At 36.1% G+C, this 15895-nt stretch overlaps 1 protein-coding gene across 1 annotated transcript in view; it reads right to left on the minus strand.

The window, feature by feature from the left end:
* LOC106872833 (cilium assembly protein DZIP1L-like) overlaps positions 1-15895 on the minus strand; it is a 62806-nt gene that overhangs the window by 44544 nt on the left and 2367 nt on the right. The window contains exons 2-4 of the mRNA XM_014919959.2: positions 4506-4775; positions 3107-3178; positions 457-522 (exon numbers count right to left, since the gene is read on the minus strand). Of these exons, the coding sequence (XP_014775445.2) occupies positions 457-522; positions 3107-3178; positions 4506-4700 (333 nt within the window). The 5' untranslated portion in view covers positions 4701-4775. The remainder of the gene's footprint in view (positions 1-456; positions 523-3106; positions 3179-4505; positions 4776-15895) is intronic.

Genomic DNA, 15895 nt, shown 5'->3' on the forward strand with positions numbered 1-15895 from the left:
TCTCTTACTTGAAAAGCTAGTAAGGATTTGTGACAGGAAGAGCATCCAGCTGCAAAATATTGCCTCACAACATTTTTGTCCAACTGATGCCAGCATAGAAAAGCAGATGTGAAAACAATGATGAGGATCTCTTTCTCCACACACACACACACACACACACACACACACACACACACATATATATTGCAAGCAAGTTTGACACTTAACCCCACTTTTACACCACAATATTAGAGTGTCTCTATATGGTTGCTCAAGCTGCAAGAAACAGAAGTGAAATCTCCCTTGTATCATATGCAAATGTCTTAAAAAGAGAATGGTACATTGGTTATTGTAGTCCTGTGTACATTTATCTAAATAAATGACAGGATGTTTACAACTGGAATGTAAAATGCAATCTAAACTGAGGCTTAAACAGAAACAATAACAAATACAAAATCCTTTAAAATTAACTCTTACCTGTTCATGCTTCTTGATTCTCTCTTCCACACTTCCCAGTTGGTGAGTTAAGTATTCTTGTGAGTTCTGGAACAAAGGAGGTCACAGTCAGAAGAGAAATGTGGAAAGCAATGACATGAGGCAGTGTCGCTGGCAGCAATTTGAAGGAAATTATTAGCTTTAAGAAGACAGCTTATAAGAATAAAACCAAACTAATAATATGCTTTGCTGAAGTGGTTTCATAAGACTGAAACATGTCTCAAGTTGTTGGCAGTGTTTAAGCACAGGTATGGTTGTGTGGTTAAGAAGATGGCTTTCCAACCACATGGTTTTGAGTTCAGTCCCACTGCATCGGACCTTAGGCAAGTGTCTTCTACTATAGCTCCGACTAATGGCTTGTGAGTAAATTTGGTAAATGGAAACTGCATGGAAACCCATTGTATATGAGTGTGTATGTGTGTCTGTGTCTTTGTGTTAGTGCTCCTCACCCCCACTTCAAGGTGGTGCCTCAGCATAGCCACAGTCCAATGACTGAAACTAGTAAAAGATAAAGTGTCATTTCCCACTTAATATTTTCATTTAATTCTTAATAACTAAAATGTTGCACCATTTGAGAGCAATTGTCATAAATACTAATGGCTTGTCTACTCATTACATCTTTTATCTTTTACTTGTTTCAGTTATTTAACTGTAGCCATGCTGGGGCAGCGCCTTGAAAAATTTTTTGTCAAATGAATCACCCCCTCCCACCAGTACTTATTTTTTTGTAATCCTGATACTTATTCAGCCTGTTCTCTTTTGCCAGGCTGCTAAGTTATGGGGACATAAACACACCAACACCTGTTGACAAGTAGTGGTGGGAGACAAACACAGAAACAAACCCACACACAAGCACACACACATACACACACACAACAAACTTCTTTCAGTTTCTGTCAACCAAATCCACTCACAAGATTTTGGTCAGCTCAAGGTTATAGTAGAAGACACCTGTGAAAGATACCATGCAGTGGGACTGAACCTGGAGCTTTGTGTTTAGGAAGCAAGCTTCTTGCTACACAGCCATGTATAAAATTCTGATTTATTAAAAATTAGTTTTAACTCACTACATCAAGAAAGACAGCTTGCACTCAACTATAAAAGAAGTCTCTGTAATTAAATTTCCACTCAAGCAAAAAGACTGGATATGATTATAACATAAACACTCTCCGCAGCTGGAACCTCTCAGAACACAAAGGAAGTCACATAATGAAAGATGAAATTTCTCAATGACAAACAAAACATTTCTAACACTATGTTTAGTAATGGTTTCAAATTTTGGTACAAGGATAGCAATTTTAGATAAGGGGTTAAGTCAATTACATTGACTCCCCAACCCAGTGCTCAATTGATACATAATTTATCAACTGTGAAAGGGTGAAAGGCAAAGTTTGACCTTAGTGGAATTTGAACTCAGAGTGAAAACAGCCAGAAGAAATACCACTAAATATTTTGTCCAACATGCCAACAGTTCTGCCAGTTTGCTGTTTTCACTATGTTAAACAATTCTTTCTACTATAAGCACAAGGTCTGAAAAATCTGGGGATGGGGAGGGAGCTAGTTGATTGCATTGACCAGAGGCACCCAACTGGTACTTATTTTATCAATCCCAAAAGGACAGAAGGCAAAGTCAACCTCAGCAAAATTTGAGCTCAGAGCCAGGAGAAATGCTGCTAATCACTTTGTCCAACCCATAAACAGTTCACTATGAGTAATAATGATAACAATAATGATTTAAGATAGAGGCATATGGCCACATCTTTTGGAGAAGAAATGTAGCCAATTAGCCTAGGCCCTAAAAGATGAAAGAAAAGTGATGTTCAGAAAGATTTCAACCCAGAATGTAAAACGACATAACTTAACCCTTGCCACCTTAAAACATAATAATAATAACAACAATCAAAATTAATTGTGATTACAGCTTACACAGAGATAAATTCAAAATCTTCCTTCAGCTGCTTTGCTGTACCCTGGAGCACAGAGCAGCATGGGACATGTCATTGCTTGCTGACTGATAGCATGTACTGCTCCTACATTGTTGTTGGGTGTTTTGTGATAAGAAGGCTGAGAACTTTCCTTAGAAATAGACCTGCTATAAATCTAATGAGTAATAAAATCACTTATGCTAATGTGACTACAGTCTCACAGCTCTGGTTTCCTACCAGCTTGAGTCTCACACAACAATTGGAAAGATTACAAATCCCAAAAACAAAAGCTAAGTCAAAGACTTAAGAATGACTTTTAAGTGTTACATCTCTGCTCCCTGGGCCTTCATTTAGACAGCGAGAACATGTATATAGAATAGAGAGGTTATTGATAGTATGTATCTCATCCCTCATAGCAGATGCTCTATTACAGAGTATACATCATGTAACCTTCTTCCTAGTAACCCTTTAGCATTTAGATTATTCTATTAAATGTAATGTTTATTTAATCAGGGTTTTGAATTAATCATGCATTATCTGGCAGCTACAAGATTTCTATAATGTGATTGATTATTTGTAGAATAGCATTGAAATGTAGATGTAAGAGGCTGGATTTGGGTGGCTTGAATATAAAACAAACAGAATATTTGGGTCAGGTGTGGCTGATTTAAATGATGAAGCTCTGTGACAAAATGGAATGTACTTACCAATAAATATTCAATAATTAACTGAGATAACTTAAATAACTTGATATAATTTGGGTCAATTATTTTATTGTCCTGTAAGAAAGAAGGTAGAAATAATTATATTAGATAGTGGTACAGGGTAGAAATGTGGTGTGTGGATAGTTAAACATTCTGGCAATCCCTCCTCCCTACAAGTACCAACATTTCTCTCCGAGTACTAATCTGTAATAATCTACACTGAGCATTAACCCAACTGGCCTTAGTCAGTCATTTTTATCCAACCCAATCTAGGAAAGTTTTGGAAGACTATGGGCACAACACTGACTTCTCAGAGTAATAAAACAAAAAAATATGTTTAGATACTGACATAAGATCATATGTTCAGACCTTGTTGTACCTGCCCAAAGGACAGCACTATGTTTTGAATACTTCTCTTGTTTCAGTTAATGCATTTAGTGTATGGAGACAAATCCCCAGTAAATATAACACTAGATTCCATGTTATATATACAACAACCATCTGACATACCACAGTATAATAAGGTAGGATAATTAATCTTGACTCAGCAAAGGCTTCCAACAGAGATCATCATAATGTTGTGTTAAAAAATACATCAAATATAAATCAATAGAAAACTATGGCATTAGATCGTGTATTTCCTAGTAAACAGGGGTTATGATGTCTCAAAACAATACTTTAAACACGTCACCGAGTAGAGCTATTAAGTTAAACAACATTGGCCGGAAATAGAAGTATTCTATGTTTAATCTGATGCTGTTCCATTTCTATTGCCCTACTGCCCCTAACTGGTAAAATATTGGTTTCGCCCATAAATACAAAATCACAAATTTTAAAGAATGAATATAGTAGATTACATCAACTTCAATAGTTGACTGGTATTTACTTTATCAACCATGTATGGTTGAAAAGGTGAATTTTAAATCAGACTAAAAAGAAATGTAACTAAATACTGCACAACATTTTGTCTGTTGCACTAACAATTCTGCCATTTTCTGTCCTCTTAATTTGAATATTGGTTTCAAGCTTTGGCACAAGACTAACAACTTCAGGGGATGGGAATAAGTCAATTATATCAACCTCAATGTCCAACTGGTACTTAATATATCTTCTCTAAAAGAATGAAAGATAAAATGAACCTTGGTGGAATTTGAACTCAAAATGTAAAGGCAGACAAATGGTGCTAAGCATTTGCCCAGCATTCTAATGATCCAGCCAGCTTGTTGCCTTTACAACAAATAAAATATCAACAATTGTCCAAGATAGAATTAAAAAAAATTCTTTTAGCCCTAATGAGAACACCCATCCATTCTGATCAGATGAGATGTCTCAGGAAAAAGAACGAAAAAACAAAATGAAGTAAAAGCATTAGAATCGGTTATAAGCAAAATGAAAGGCTTACCACTTCTTGTTCTATATCACAAAATGTTATGCTGTAGATATTCTCCTGGAGTGTGTTGTAATCAAATGTCTGATACATTTGCTCTATGTTTAGTGCAGCTATCTTTCGCCAGTCCACATGTTCTGTTTTGCGCCGAGTGGCTAGCACTGCGTAACTTCCAGCTGTTGGAGTCATCTTGTCAATGGTGATGTGCATATACTAGACTATAGCTAACCACCAAGTTTTGAACAGGCTAACTAAAACAGCAGTTTAACCTTATATATATTGAACCTAAAAAGAAAAGAAAAATGAAATTAGAAATAAATGTATCCAAAATATCATCCATGAGAATTGTGGAGTATAAAACCAGGCTCCCAGTGTGGTGAATTTGTAAGAGTTGAAGAGCTATTTCATTACAATAATTTAACTCGTAAATTTGATAGATTTTTCAGGGAGAGGGGAAGAGAAAGAGAAAGGGAGAAAAAGAAAAGGGGGATATTAAGGGAGGTAACTCTAGCTAAACTTGGGTTCTAAAAGTAGTTAACAGAATAATTCATGTTTTTGCCTTTGATGATGACAATGAGATGATAATTGTCATCATGTACATCAGTGGTTCCCAAACATTTTTGGGCTGCCGCCCCCTTGACACCCAAACCACATTCCTAGCGCCCCGACCCCGATTAACCATCACAAAGATTTATGCCAATACAAGACAGGTGCTAAATTTGAGAACCTGGATTGATGAATGAAATGTGTAAGTAAACGTATATATATTTAAACTCAAATCACAGATGGATTATAGCTAAATACTCAATAGACATTCTCTCATACCTATTCCATTATCTTCAGATAAAATAATAATACAAAATAATAATAATAATGATAACAACAACAACAAAAACATATGTATATAGATAGATAGAGATATATAAATATATCTTTATGTGCATATCTTTGTGTCGGCGTTTGTCCTCCAACACTGCTTGAAAACTGGTGTTTGTGTGCTTATGTCCCCACAACTTAAAGGTTTGGCAAGAGAGACTGGCAGAATGGACTAGGCTTAAGTACAGGGCGTCAGCTTGTTCTGCTAAAATTCTTCAAGGTGGTGCCCCAGCTAGTCCAGTCTGACTGAAACAAAGTAAAAGATATATATATACATATATATATATATATATACACATACACACACATGAAAGGAGTTTTACAGTTTTCATCAACTAGAATCCACTGACAAGTGGGTTAGTCAATTACAATTCTCTCAGTATTTGACTGGTACTTGATTTTATTGATCACAAAAGGATGAAAGGTAAAGATGACCTTGGTGGGATTTGAGCTCAAATTGTAAAGAGTCGGAAGAAATGCTGCTAAGCATTTTGTCTGGCATGCTAACAATTCTGCCAGTTTGTCCGCCACCAGAACTAAATACATAACAAAAGATGATGTCACTAGATATGATGGTAATAAGTAGATAATGCTAAACATTTTGATGAAGTATTCAAACTGGTAATTTGTCATGAATAAAGAAACAAATTAACTGGTGCGATATAATGAACAAGGCATTACTAAAAACAGTGGTATTCCATTAGATTCACATACCATGAAAATTTGTCAGTTGAGAGAGAGAGAGAGGGGGGAGGGAGAGAGGGAAAGAGAGAGAGAGAGAATGACATTTCACATTCAGATGGATGTAATTTTTCTTTTCTCTTAATGGCAATGATATAGATGATGAGAATAATGATAATGATAACTATTAAAATAAGAAGGATAATGATAGCAACAATAAGAAAGAAGATAAACACTATGGATGATGATGATACTGATGACCATAATACTACTATACTGTTACAGTTGATGATGATGATGATAATAATAACAGAATAATGATTACAAAGCTGATGATTAAGATGACAATGATGATATAGGAATGACAATTTTGATGATAATGATAACTACAATGATTATAATGATAATAAAAATTTGCCCTGATACAGTACTAGGCACTGGCTCTCATGGCTTCTGATCTTAACTGATTGGAAGTGTTGTCATGTACATATTTTGTTTTGGTATAAAAGGAGGACTACGGTAAATGTTCAGCTCAATACCATGGATTTGCTTGTCAGATGCTTGACCTTAACCAGTTGAGCATGTCACTTAGTGGCTGATGATATGCACATCTCTGATCATGAGCAGAAGTAGTGGGGGAGCATCAGAGCCATGTGTTGACAGGAATTCTTTGGGATCTGAATAATTCACCTCTGGAAAGATGGGTGCTTCATTCATCATCCTTAAACAACCTTATACAGGGATCTTTTGAGTTGGATGGGCTACTCAACCTGCATAAAATTCTAACTGGGCTCCAGCTGCAAAGTCATGTGCTGTTTATCTTGATAAGAGATCAGCTGGCTCTACCTCAATGCCATAGCAACTGAGGCAGGCAGGTGCAGCCCACCCCAACCTTTGGGTTGGTTGGCTGGTGCCCATTCTCCTTTGCTATCATGAAGCTTTTTTTGGAGCTGGATTTTCTACAGGGAGCATGCCCTTGCTTACCCCTAACCTGTTTCTAGATATGAGTGGTCTTGAGACCAAGGCTTCTACCACAACTTTTAAGAAATGTGGTGGAAAACTAGCTCAGGAAGGCAGGGACACTACTCCCTGAGACCCTTTTCGGAGCCCCACTATATCCTGATTGCAGGACATAATTCTTTTATTGTTCCATTTCATCAACATTGTTTTGATGTGTCATGACACATTTTATGCCCGGTAGATTGCTCTGGCAGTAACTTTCCCAAGATGTCAAATTAATTTTGGTGCAAGGTCAGCAATTTCAAGGGAGCAAGTAAGTTGATTACATTGACCCCCAGTATTCAACCCAAAAGGACAAAAGGCAAAGTTGACCCTCGAGGCATTTGACCTCAGAACATAAAGATGGATGAAATGTTGCAAAGCATTTTGCCTGGCAGCATGCTAATGATTCTGCCAACTTGCTGTCTTGATAACAATAATAATAATAATAATAATAATAATAATAATAATCCTTTCTACTCGAGGCACAAGGCCTGAAATTTGGTGGGAGGGGGCTAGTCAGTTATAATCCCAGTACTTGATTGATACATCTGACCCAGTAAGGATGAAAGGCAAAATCAGCTTTGGTGGATAAGCCTTTTTGCTATAGTCTCAAGGCTTGAAATTCTGTGGAAGCAGAGCAAGTTGATTACACCAACTCCAGTACTCAACTGCTACTTATTTAATTGACCCTGAAAGGATGAAAGGCAAAGTCAGTGCCAATTACATTTAGATGAAATGCCATTAATTAACAACAATTATATCTCTGTAGTATTGTTGCTATTTTTTAGTCCCTGATTAGCTTTGGCTGAGCAGACTTACAACCAAAGGCATTTCAACCATAACAATCCTGTCTTTATATGTTATTTTCTTTTGGCAGCTATAGTGCATCTAGGACCACATCATCTGATGTGTCTGTTCCTTTATTTCTGTAAGACAGAGGGGCGTAAGTTGAGGGTGATTTGACTGCTATTTTTAGCAAGTTGAGTGATCACATAAATGCACACTTCTTTGATAAAAAAAAAATTTGACATATCACAGGTTAAAGTTGATATGTCAGGATTATCAACAAACTTAATGAAATATGAGAGTGATGGAGAGGTTGTTGGTGTTGTTTACCCTTCCCCACACTGCCATCAACCCCAATCATGCAGGCCTAAAATGAAAAGCATTTCAGCTATGAGCATCATGTCTTTTTCTTAGCGTAATGCACCTAGGACTATATTATTTGGTGTATTTTCTTTTCTAAGAAGGTAGGATGTGATCTGAAGATGTGGCTGCTATTTCTTCCAGGTCAAGCAGCCACATAAAGGCTCCCTTGCTGATATGGAATGTTGATGATTGTAATGATGGTGATCATGCTGTTGATAATAACGATGATGATGATAATAAGCCTAGGCAAGTATTTAGCTTCACTTGAAAAGTATTCTTCAACTTTATAACATTTATTTGTAGCCTATCAACAGCCGAGTTTTTGAAAATTCTAAGAAGAAACCCTACTTTATTTTTGTTTGGACTATAATGAAAAAAATGTCTTTCTCCTTAACTTTTCAGTTAGTCTGCCACTGTTTTATGTCAAAGATAAATATTCAATGAGAAGGGAAAAAAAAGAAAAAGTTGGTATTAAGAAATGAAAAGCAACAATAAATAATGATGATGACAACAGGCTAAAGATTTGAGATAAACCTATGTGTATATATATATATATATACATGTCACATCTTCTTTAAGAAAGATTAAAATTAAAAAAAAAACAACTGCAAAAGCTGATGTTTTAAAACAGAAACCTTCATATTTCTAGAATGCTTTTTAAGAAACTGAATAAAAAATGCTGAAAAACAGTTAAACTTACAGGTGTAAGCATGCCTCTAGTCAATCCTTGTCTACTTTTCACAGGCCCCCACCAACAACAACAATGATGGAAAGAGGTCAGTTAGAGAAGGGGGCAGTCAAGCAGATTTTCAGAAACATGTATTCAAATCATGCGAGGGTATACAATGTACCTTTTTCCTTACTCCCTCTCACTCACCTCTCAGCCTTCCAGTTGCCAACACAAAAGCCTTAATTCTGTGTAACAGGGTGTATAGGTGGTAATGGGGGTGTATAGTGATGTTGAAGGGAAAGATACAGGTAGGCAGGTATGTTAGTAGATAGGTAGGTATGTACACCAATTGTTAACCAGCAGGCCTTGCATGGAATAACCCCACCATCAACACCAACGTCCATAGAAGATGAGGATTATAAAGAGGGTGGGTAGTAAGGCTGATATGTACATGTGTGTATATGTAGTGTGTAAATGAAAAGAATGTATTTTGAGTATATAAATACGATTAGATATAAGTGTATGATGATGATGCATGTACGTGTATATGTGCATGTATATATGTGTGAGTGTATGTGTATAAGTTTGAGGTGTTTATATCTGTATATAGACGTGTACTTGTATGTAGTAATGCATTATGATGTAGGTATGCATACGATGATGACAAAGATGACAATGAAGATGATAATGTATATATGTAACCCGCATTATAAAGTGTTTAAAAATAATAAGAACAGCCACGTGTTTGTTGAAGAAAATGAAGACTAATAATATAAATATATATGGCCTACCTTTTGTAATGAATGTTTTTACCTTGAGTTTGTATATTCCAACACACACACACAAAGAGTATAAACCCAATTAGCGCTGTTGATTTATTCTGTGGAAATGCCATACTAATTGACCATTAGTGTGTGCATGAATGACAGCTCAAATGAGCTGAGAGAAAATCTGTATACAAGAGGAATCAGATTTAGTGTGCAACAAAGAAGGCTAAGCTGTTATGGACATGTATATGTACATAGAGGATAAGAGTTGAGTAAAGAAGTACCAAGTGATCTTAGTGGTATAGGAATCTGAAAAAAAAAAAGATCAAGGAATGTATACAGGAAGAAGAGGTGAAAGTTGATTTCAAGTGGTTGACCTTCACAACAGAAGGCATATGGCTCAATGGCTGGTGTATTTGGCTCACAACGGTAAGGTCACAAGTTTGATTCCCGGTGGTGCATTGAATCCTTGAGCAAGATACTATTTCATGTTGCTCCAGTTCACTCAGCTGGCAAAAAAAAAAAGAATGAGTTTTATCTGTAGTTCAATGAACCAGCCTTGTCACATTTGGCATGACACGCTGAATCTCCCTGAAAACTGCATTAAGGATATGCATGTCTGTGAAATACTCAGCCACTTGCATGTTATTTTCATGAGCAGGCTGTTCTGTTGGTTGGGTCAACTGGAACACTTGTCATCATAAGTGATGGAGTGCTCAGACTGTCTCCTCTTTTAACATTCTCTGACAAGTTGTAGTGCACCTGCCCAATGTATACAATAAACTTATTATTATTATTATATTGTAGTATAAAGTGTTTGAATGTGGTGTAGCTAGTTGTTTAAAATTCAAAATTTTTATCCAACAGCCTATATGTATGTTTATAGAATATTCAAACCGATCGATGCAAATGTCTTAGAAATCTGCACTCCCTTAAGTACGGTTACTTGTCTTAGCATTTGATTACAAGGATATGCCTGAGATTGGATGTCCACACCAACTCTCTGGGTTAAGTCTTCTTGTTTATCTAGAGCATAATGGTAAATTATATTGGGTCATCCCATAAATAATGCAGTTTTTTTAATTGCATGAACTAAAAGTTGGAAGGGGGCAGAATAAACCACTTGCATCAACCTGTTATAAAAGCAGGTAGTAATTTTACTTTGTCCTTATTCTTAGTGCAAGTTTTGAAGAGTGCAGTTCGATTTTAACAATTATTTTTTCAAAGCTATAATAGAAGTGACAAAGGAGCATATTCAACATATTTTGCTTTATGAGTTCAATAAAGGCAACAATACAATGGAAAGTGTGAGGAATATTAATGCTGTATATGGGGATTGGACAATAAGTGTAAGCCAGTGTCAAAGGTGGTTCCAGAAATTCTGAGCTGGAAACTACAGCCTAGAAGACGGGACTCATCCTGGAAGATCTGTAGAGCTCAACAAGGACATCCTGCAAACCCTGGTGGAACAAAATCCTATCATAACTGTTGAGGAACTAGCAGAGAAGCTTGGATTTGGGCTTCAACCACTCATCAACCATTCATCAACACCTGCATGCCATCGGAAAAGTCAGTAAACTGGGGCAGTGGGTTCCTCACAAACTTTCCAAGTCTAACTGCATGTGGGGAGTGAATGTGTGCTCTTCTTTGCTGCCATATCTCACGAATGAACCTTTTTTGGACTGAATAGTGACTAGTGATGAGAAATGGGTTCTCTATAAAAATGTCAAGTGCTGAAGACAGGGGGTAAGGAAAGAAGAAACACCAGCACCCCAGGTTAAAGATCTTCACCCATGTAAGGTGTTGTTATCTGTTTGGTGGGATATGAAAGGTTAAGTCCACTTTGAACTTTTTGCAACTCAACTACCCCAGCTAACATGTTTTCCACATTTTACGATTTTCATAAGTTTGCACAAGATTTTTGTTTCTTTTTTGTTGAGTTATTTAATTTTCCATGTAAATTAGTAGTTCAAACTCTCTGTATGTTTTTTTTTTCACTCCACATAAATTTTTTTTTTTCCGTATCTCCACTGTTGTAAAGTGGGTTCCTCCCACTGTGTGATGTGTGACTGCTGTTGTATCGTAGTTGCTGTTTTACGCTAGTAGCCACAATAATTACTAGTCATTGGATACTGTTGTATCTCTTCATACTGGTATGTTAATACATTAACTTCTTCTGTCTTACTATCGCTGATAGCTCAACAAGACACCGACTACAACTGTCAATTCTCGACCCTCTCTTGACAACTGGCTACTGGTCTATTTATAATGGTTGTATTCTTCCACTTTTTACTGGGAGGGGTATACAGTTTCACTATACAACAATTATACAAGTGAAAACTAGTAATGGTTATTAAGATAAAGCAAGATCTCATCAGGCACAAGGATGTCATTAACTTGCAATGTATCCCTCTTCAGCTGAGTGTTCCTAATCTTGCAGGCTTGTGGGTGCTGGTGCCATGTAAAACGTACCTTTACTGGTGCCATGTAAAAGCACCTGTGCTGGTGCTGTGTAAAAGTACTCACTATATTCTGTAAAGTGGTTGACATTCAGAAGGGCATCCAGCTGTAGAAACCATGCCAAAACAGACATGAAGCCCAAGCAGCTGACCAGCTCTTGTCAAGCTGTCCAGCCCATGCCAACATGGAAAACAAATGTTAAACAATGCTGATGATGATGATGTATTAGGTTGTTTCACATGAAATGTAGTATTTGAAAAGTAACAATAAAATGTTTCAGAACTGTTAGAAAACTGATTTATTTAATCAAAGTATGATCCATGTTAATTTATGACATTTATGCAACATTTCTTTATGTCATATATTCCATCTTTAAAAATAAATTAATCTTTTGCTGTGATAAACTGTCTGAATGCTTCAATTACCTCTTCTCTATTTAAGAATGTGTCATTGCTTATGAAAAGCTCAAAATGCTTAAATAAGTGATTGGTAGTAGGAGAGGTATCAGGAGAATAGGGAGGATATTGCAAAATCTCATAATTCAGGCTTTGCAACTTTTAAACTGTAGCTTGAGGAATGTGAGGATATGTATTGTCATGGAGCAAAATTAGGCCATCTCTACTCACTAGTCTGGGTTGCTTCTTTTTCAAATTCTCATGCATACAATCAATTTCCTGGCAGCACGATGTTGCTGTTACCATTTTTCCTTGTTTCAAAAATGAATAATGAATAACTCCCTTCACAGACCACCATAGAGTGGCCACTAACTTTTTAGGGTGCAATGATGGGTATGGGTAGTGTTTAGGTGACTTGCCTCCATCTAATCACTGTGTTGTTCTGCTGCTGTCAAAGCGTATCCATTTCTCATCACAAATAATGATTTGATGCAAAAATGGTCTTTTTCCAGTTTAGAAAGCAATAAGGAGCACATTTCGGGGCATCTGTTTTCTTGAATCTTGTTCAGTTGATGTGGAACAAACCTATCTGTTTTCTTGACTTCATCAATTTTTTTACAGGTGTCCAAAAACAGTTGTGTGAGATGTTTGGAGTTCTGATGAAAGTTTTTGAACATTTGTTCTTGGATTTTGTTCAACCAAAGCATTTAATCCATCATGCCAAATAACTGATTTTGGCCTACCCCTTGGTTTATTTTCAAGGCTATCATCTCATGAATGAGAGCTTTGGAACCATCTATGAACAGTTCTGATGTCAACAAAGTCATTACCAAAGGTCCACTTGATATTCTGTAAGTTATTTTATTAAATCCCTTTAAAGTAATTGAAAGAAATACAGAGCATCTCAAAATAAATACAGTAACAAAAGGGTTAAGCAAGTTTAAAGTGATTTCTTTTGAGCCACATATCATTTACCATTTCTGTGGTGCCCCTTTCCCTTGATGCCCTAAGCTTATTTTGCTTCATGGTTAATCTAGCACTGACTGCTTGTATAATATCGGTTTCAAATTTTAGCACACGGCCTGGAATTTTGCAGGAGGGTAAATCGTTTACATCAACCCCAGTGTTCAACTGGTTCTTAATTCATCAACCCTGAAAGGATGAAAGACAAAGTCGACCTCAGAATGTAAAGATGAACAAAATACCATTTAAGCATTTTGCCCAGCATTCTTAATTATTCTGTTTGCTCACCACCTTAAACTACCTGTGTAATATTGACTCACATTTGCAACTGCCATGCAATGTCTAGATGAGGAGGTACACACACATACATAGCAAACTGAGGAAAATAACTAATGCCCATAGTCTTCACAGGTTCCTTAAACTTGTGAGACTGATGCAGCTTGACTGAATTTCTGTTAGTTGATGTCTCTAGGGAGAATATGAGAATGTAGGAGTTTCTGGGAAAGAGATAGAGTATGAAATGTTTAATGTGGGCTTTAGTAGAGAAGTTGTAATAGGCATAACATGATGAAGAATGTTTATGTGAATTAGTGAGAGAGAGGATGCAGAATGTCATTTGGCTAGAAGTTGCAGTGGGCTGACCAACCAATAGGGCGACTCTCTTTTGAATGCAGTTAAACAAAAGAATGTTGTTTAGTCGTTAGTTGTGATCAAACAGACTTGTGATCAAAATCATTCCAACCAGGACTATCCCATCCTTTTATAAAACAGAGACTAAATTATTCAAGATATCTTTCATTCGAGAAATTAGGATGTGATTTGAAGGAGCTTTAATTGCTATTTGTAGCTGTTTATGTACCTGCATAGAATCTCCAACAACTGCTAGTAATAGCTCAGTTAGGTTCATAAGCAGAGAAGAGTAGTTTGGTAATCATAAGAAATGTTGTGTGCGTAGTAAATACTGTTTCAGGTCAGGTCTCTAGCGTTTTTTTTACACGTGTATCTTGTAAAGAATCAGCAACTGCTCAGATCTGAAGAATTGCCTGGTTCTGCAGTAACTGGCTATGTTGTAGATATGTAGTTTGTTGTTTTATCACTATAGCAACTAATGTGGCCAGTAAGTTGTTATACACACTTGCATTAGAAAAAAAAAACAAGAACAAAAAAAAAAAACAAACCCTGACTGGGATCTTAAAATCTCAGACAAATAATAGTAATTGTAAATTCAAATAATTAAACAAAAAATTCTTATATTTCAATGAGGAAAAGAAAAATTCTATAAATACTATTTAACATTACATATAACCATGGAGTGTAAAAATCCACTCTGGAACTAGATGTCAAGTGGCTTCTACCGCAACCTTGAGACAACTAATGCCTTGTGAATGGGAATTGATTATTGGAAGTTAGATGGATAAATATATCATCATTGATTAATGTTTGCTTTTCCATGCTTGCATGGATCAGACAGAATTTGTTTAAGAAGATTTAAGAAGATTTTCTATGGGCAGATACTCTTCTTGTTCTGAACACTCACCCATTTTTGAGTAAGGTAATATTTTCCCCAAAGCCAGACCCATTTTCATGGCAGACTGGAGGCAAACAGTGTAGCTGGTATGACAATGCTCATTCACAATCATCACATGATGTCAAAATAAGGGTAAATACACACACACATACAAATACACATGCAAATAAATATACACACTTAGGGTTTCTTTCAATTGTCATTTATCCAATCCGGTGACAAGCATTTGTTTGGCTTGAGTCTATAGTGGGAGATGTTTGCTTAAGGTGCTGCAGAGTAAGACTCAATACAAAACCAAGTGGTTTACATACATTATCCATAACACAGATGGGAATTCATTTTGGAGCCTTTTGTTGACTCCATAACGAATTCCTTTCCATTCTACATGGTCATGTTCCACTGAACTGATAACTCCAGAATCATATATATATATATATTATTAAGGTGGCTTATTTGCAATTTACAACCAAACTGCACAAGTATAGACGTCACTAAAGCGACAGAGGGTGCTAGTCAGCACCAGCATTGCTAGAAATAAGAGTTAGAGCAACTCTTAGCCATAGGGAAGCACTTATCTAATGACTGACAAAGGAGACAAGCTCCCTATAGCAAGTGAGGTAGAGCCAGATCACCAATTGATGATTTCAGATTTGATTAATCCTCATATCCTATATATTTGAAAATAATATGTATTCTTGTTTTTTATATTATTCATTTGGTTCTTTATAGATTATTTTTAATAGATAACTTATTTAACACTAAATTATTTAGAAGTTATAGTTTCGTTTCAACATAATATTAGAACTTCGATTTGAATAGTGTTGATATATTTTCGATTATCTTTGATTAATAATATTTGATTAATAATTAATCTTTATAGTTTATAATATCGTTAAAGGTTTTTTTAAAAATTA

Source organism: Octopus bimaculoides, chromosome 7, assembly GCF_001194135.2.
Source record: "Octopus bimaculoides isolate UCB-OBI-ISO-001 chromosome 7, ASM119413v2, whole genome shotgun sequence".
NCBI classification, from domain to species: domain Eukaryota; kingdom Metazoa; phylum Mollusca; class Cephalopoda; order Octopoda; family Octopodidae; genus Octopus; species Octopus bimaculoides.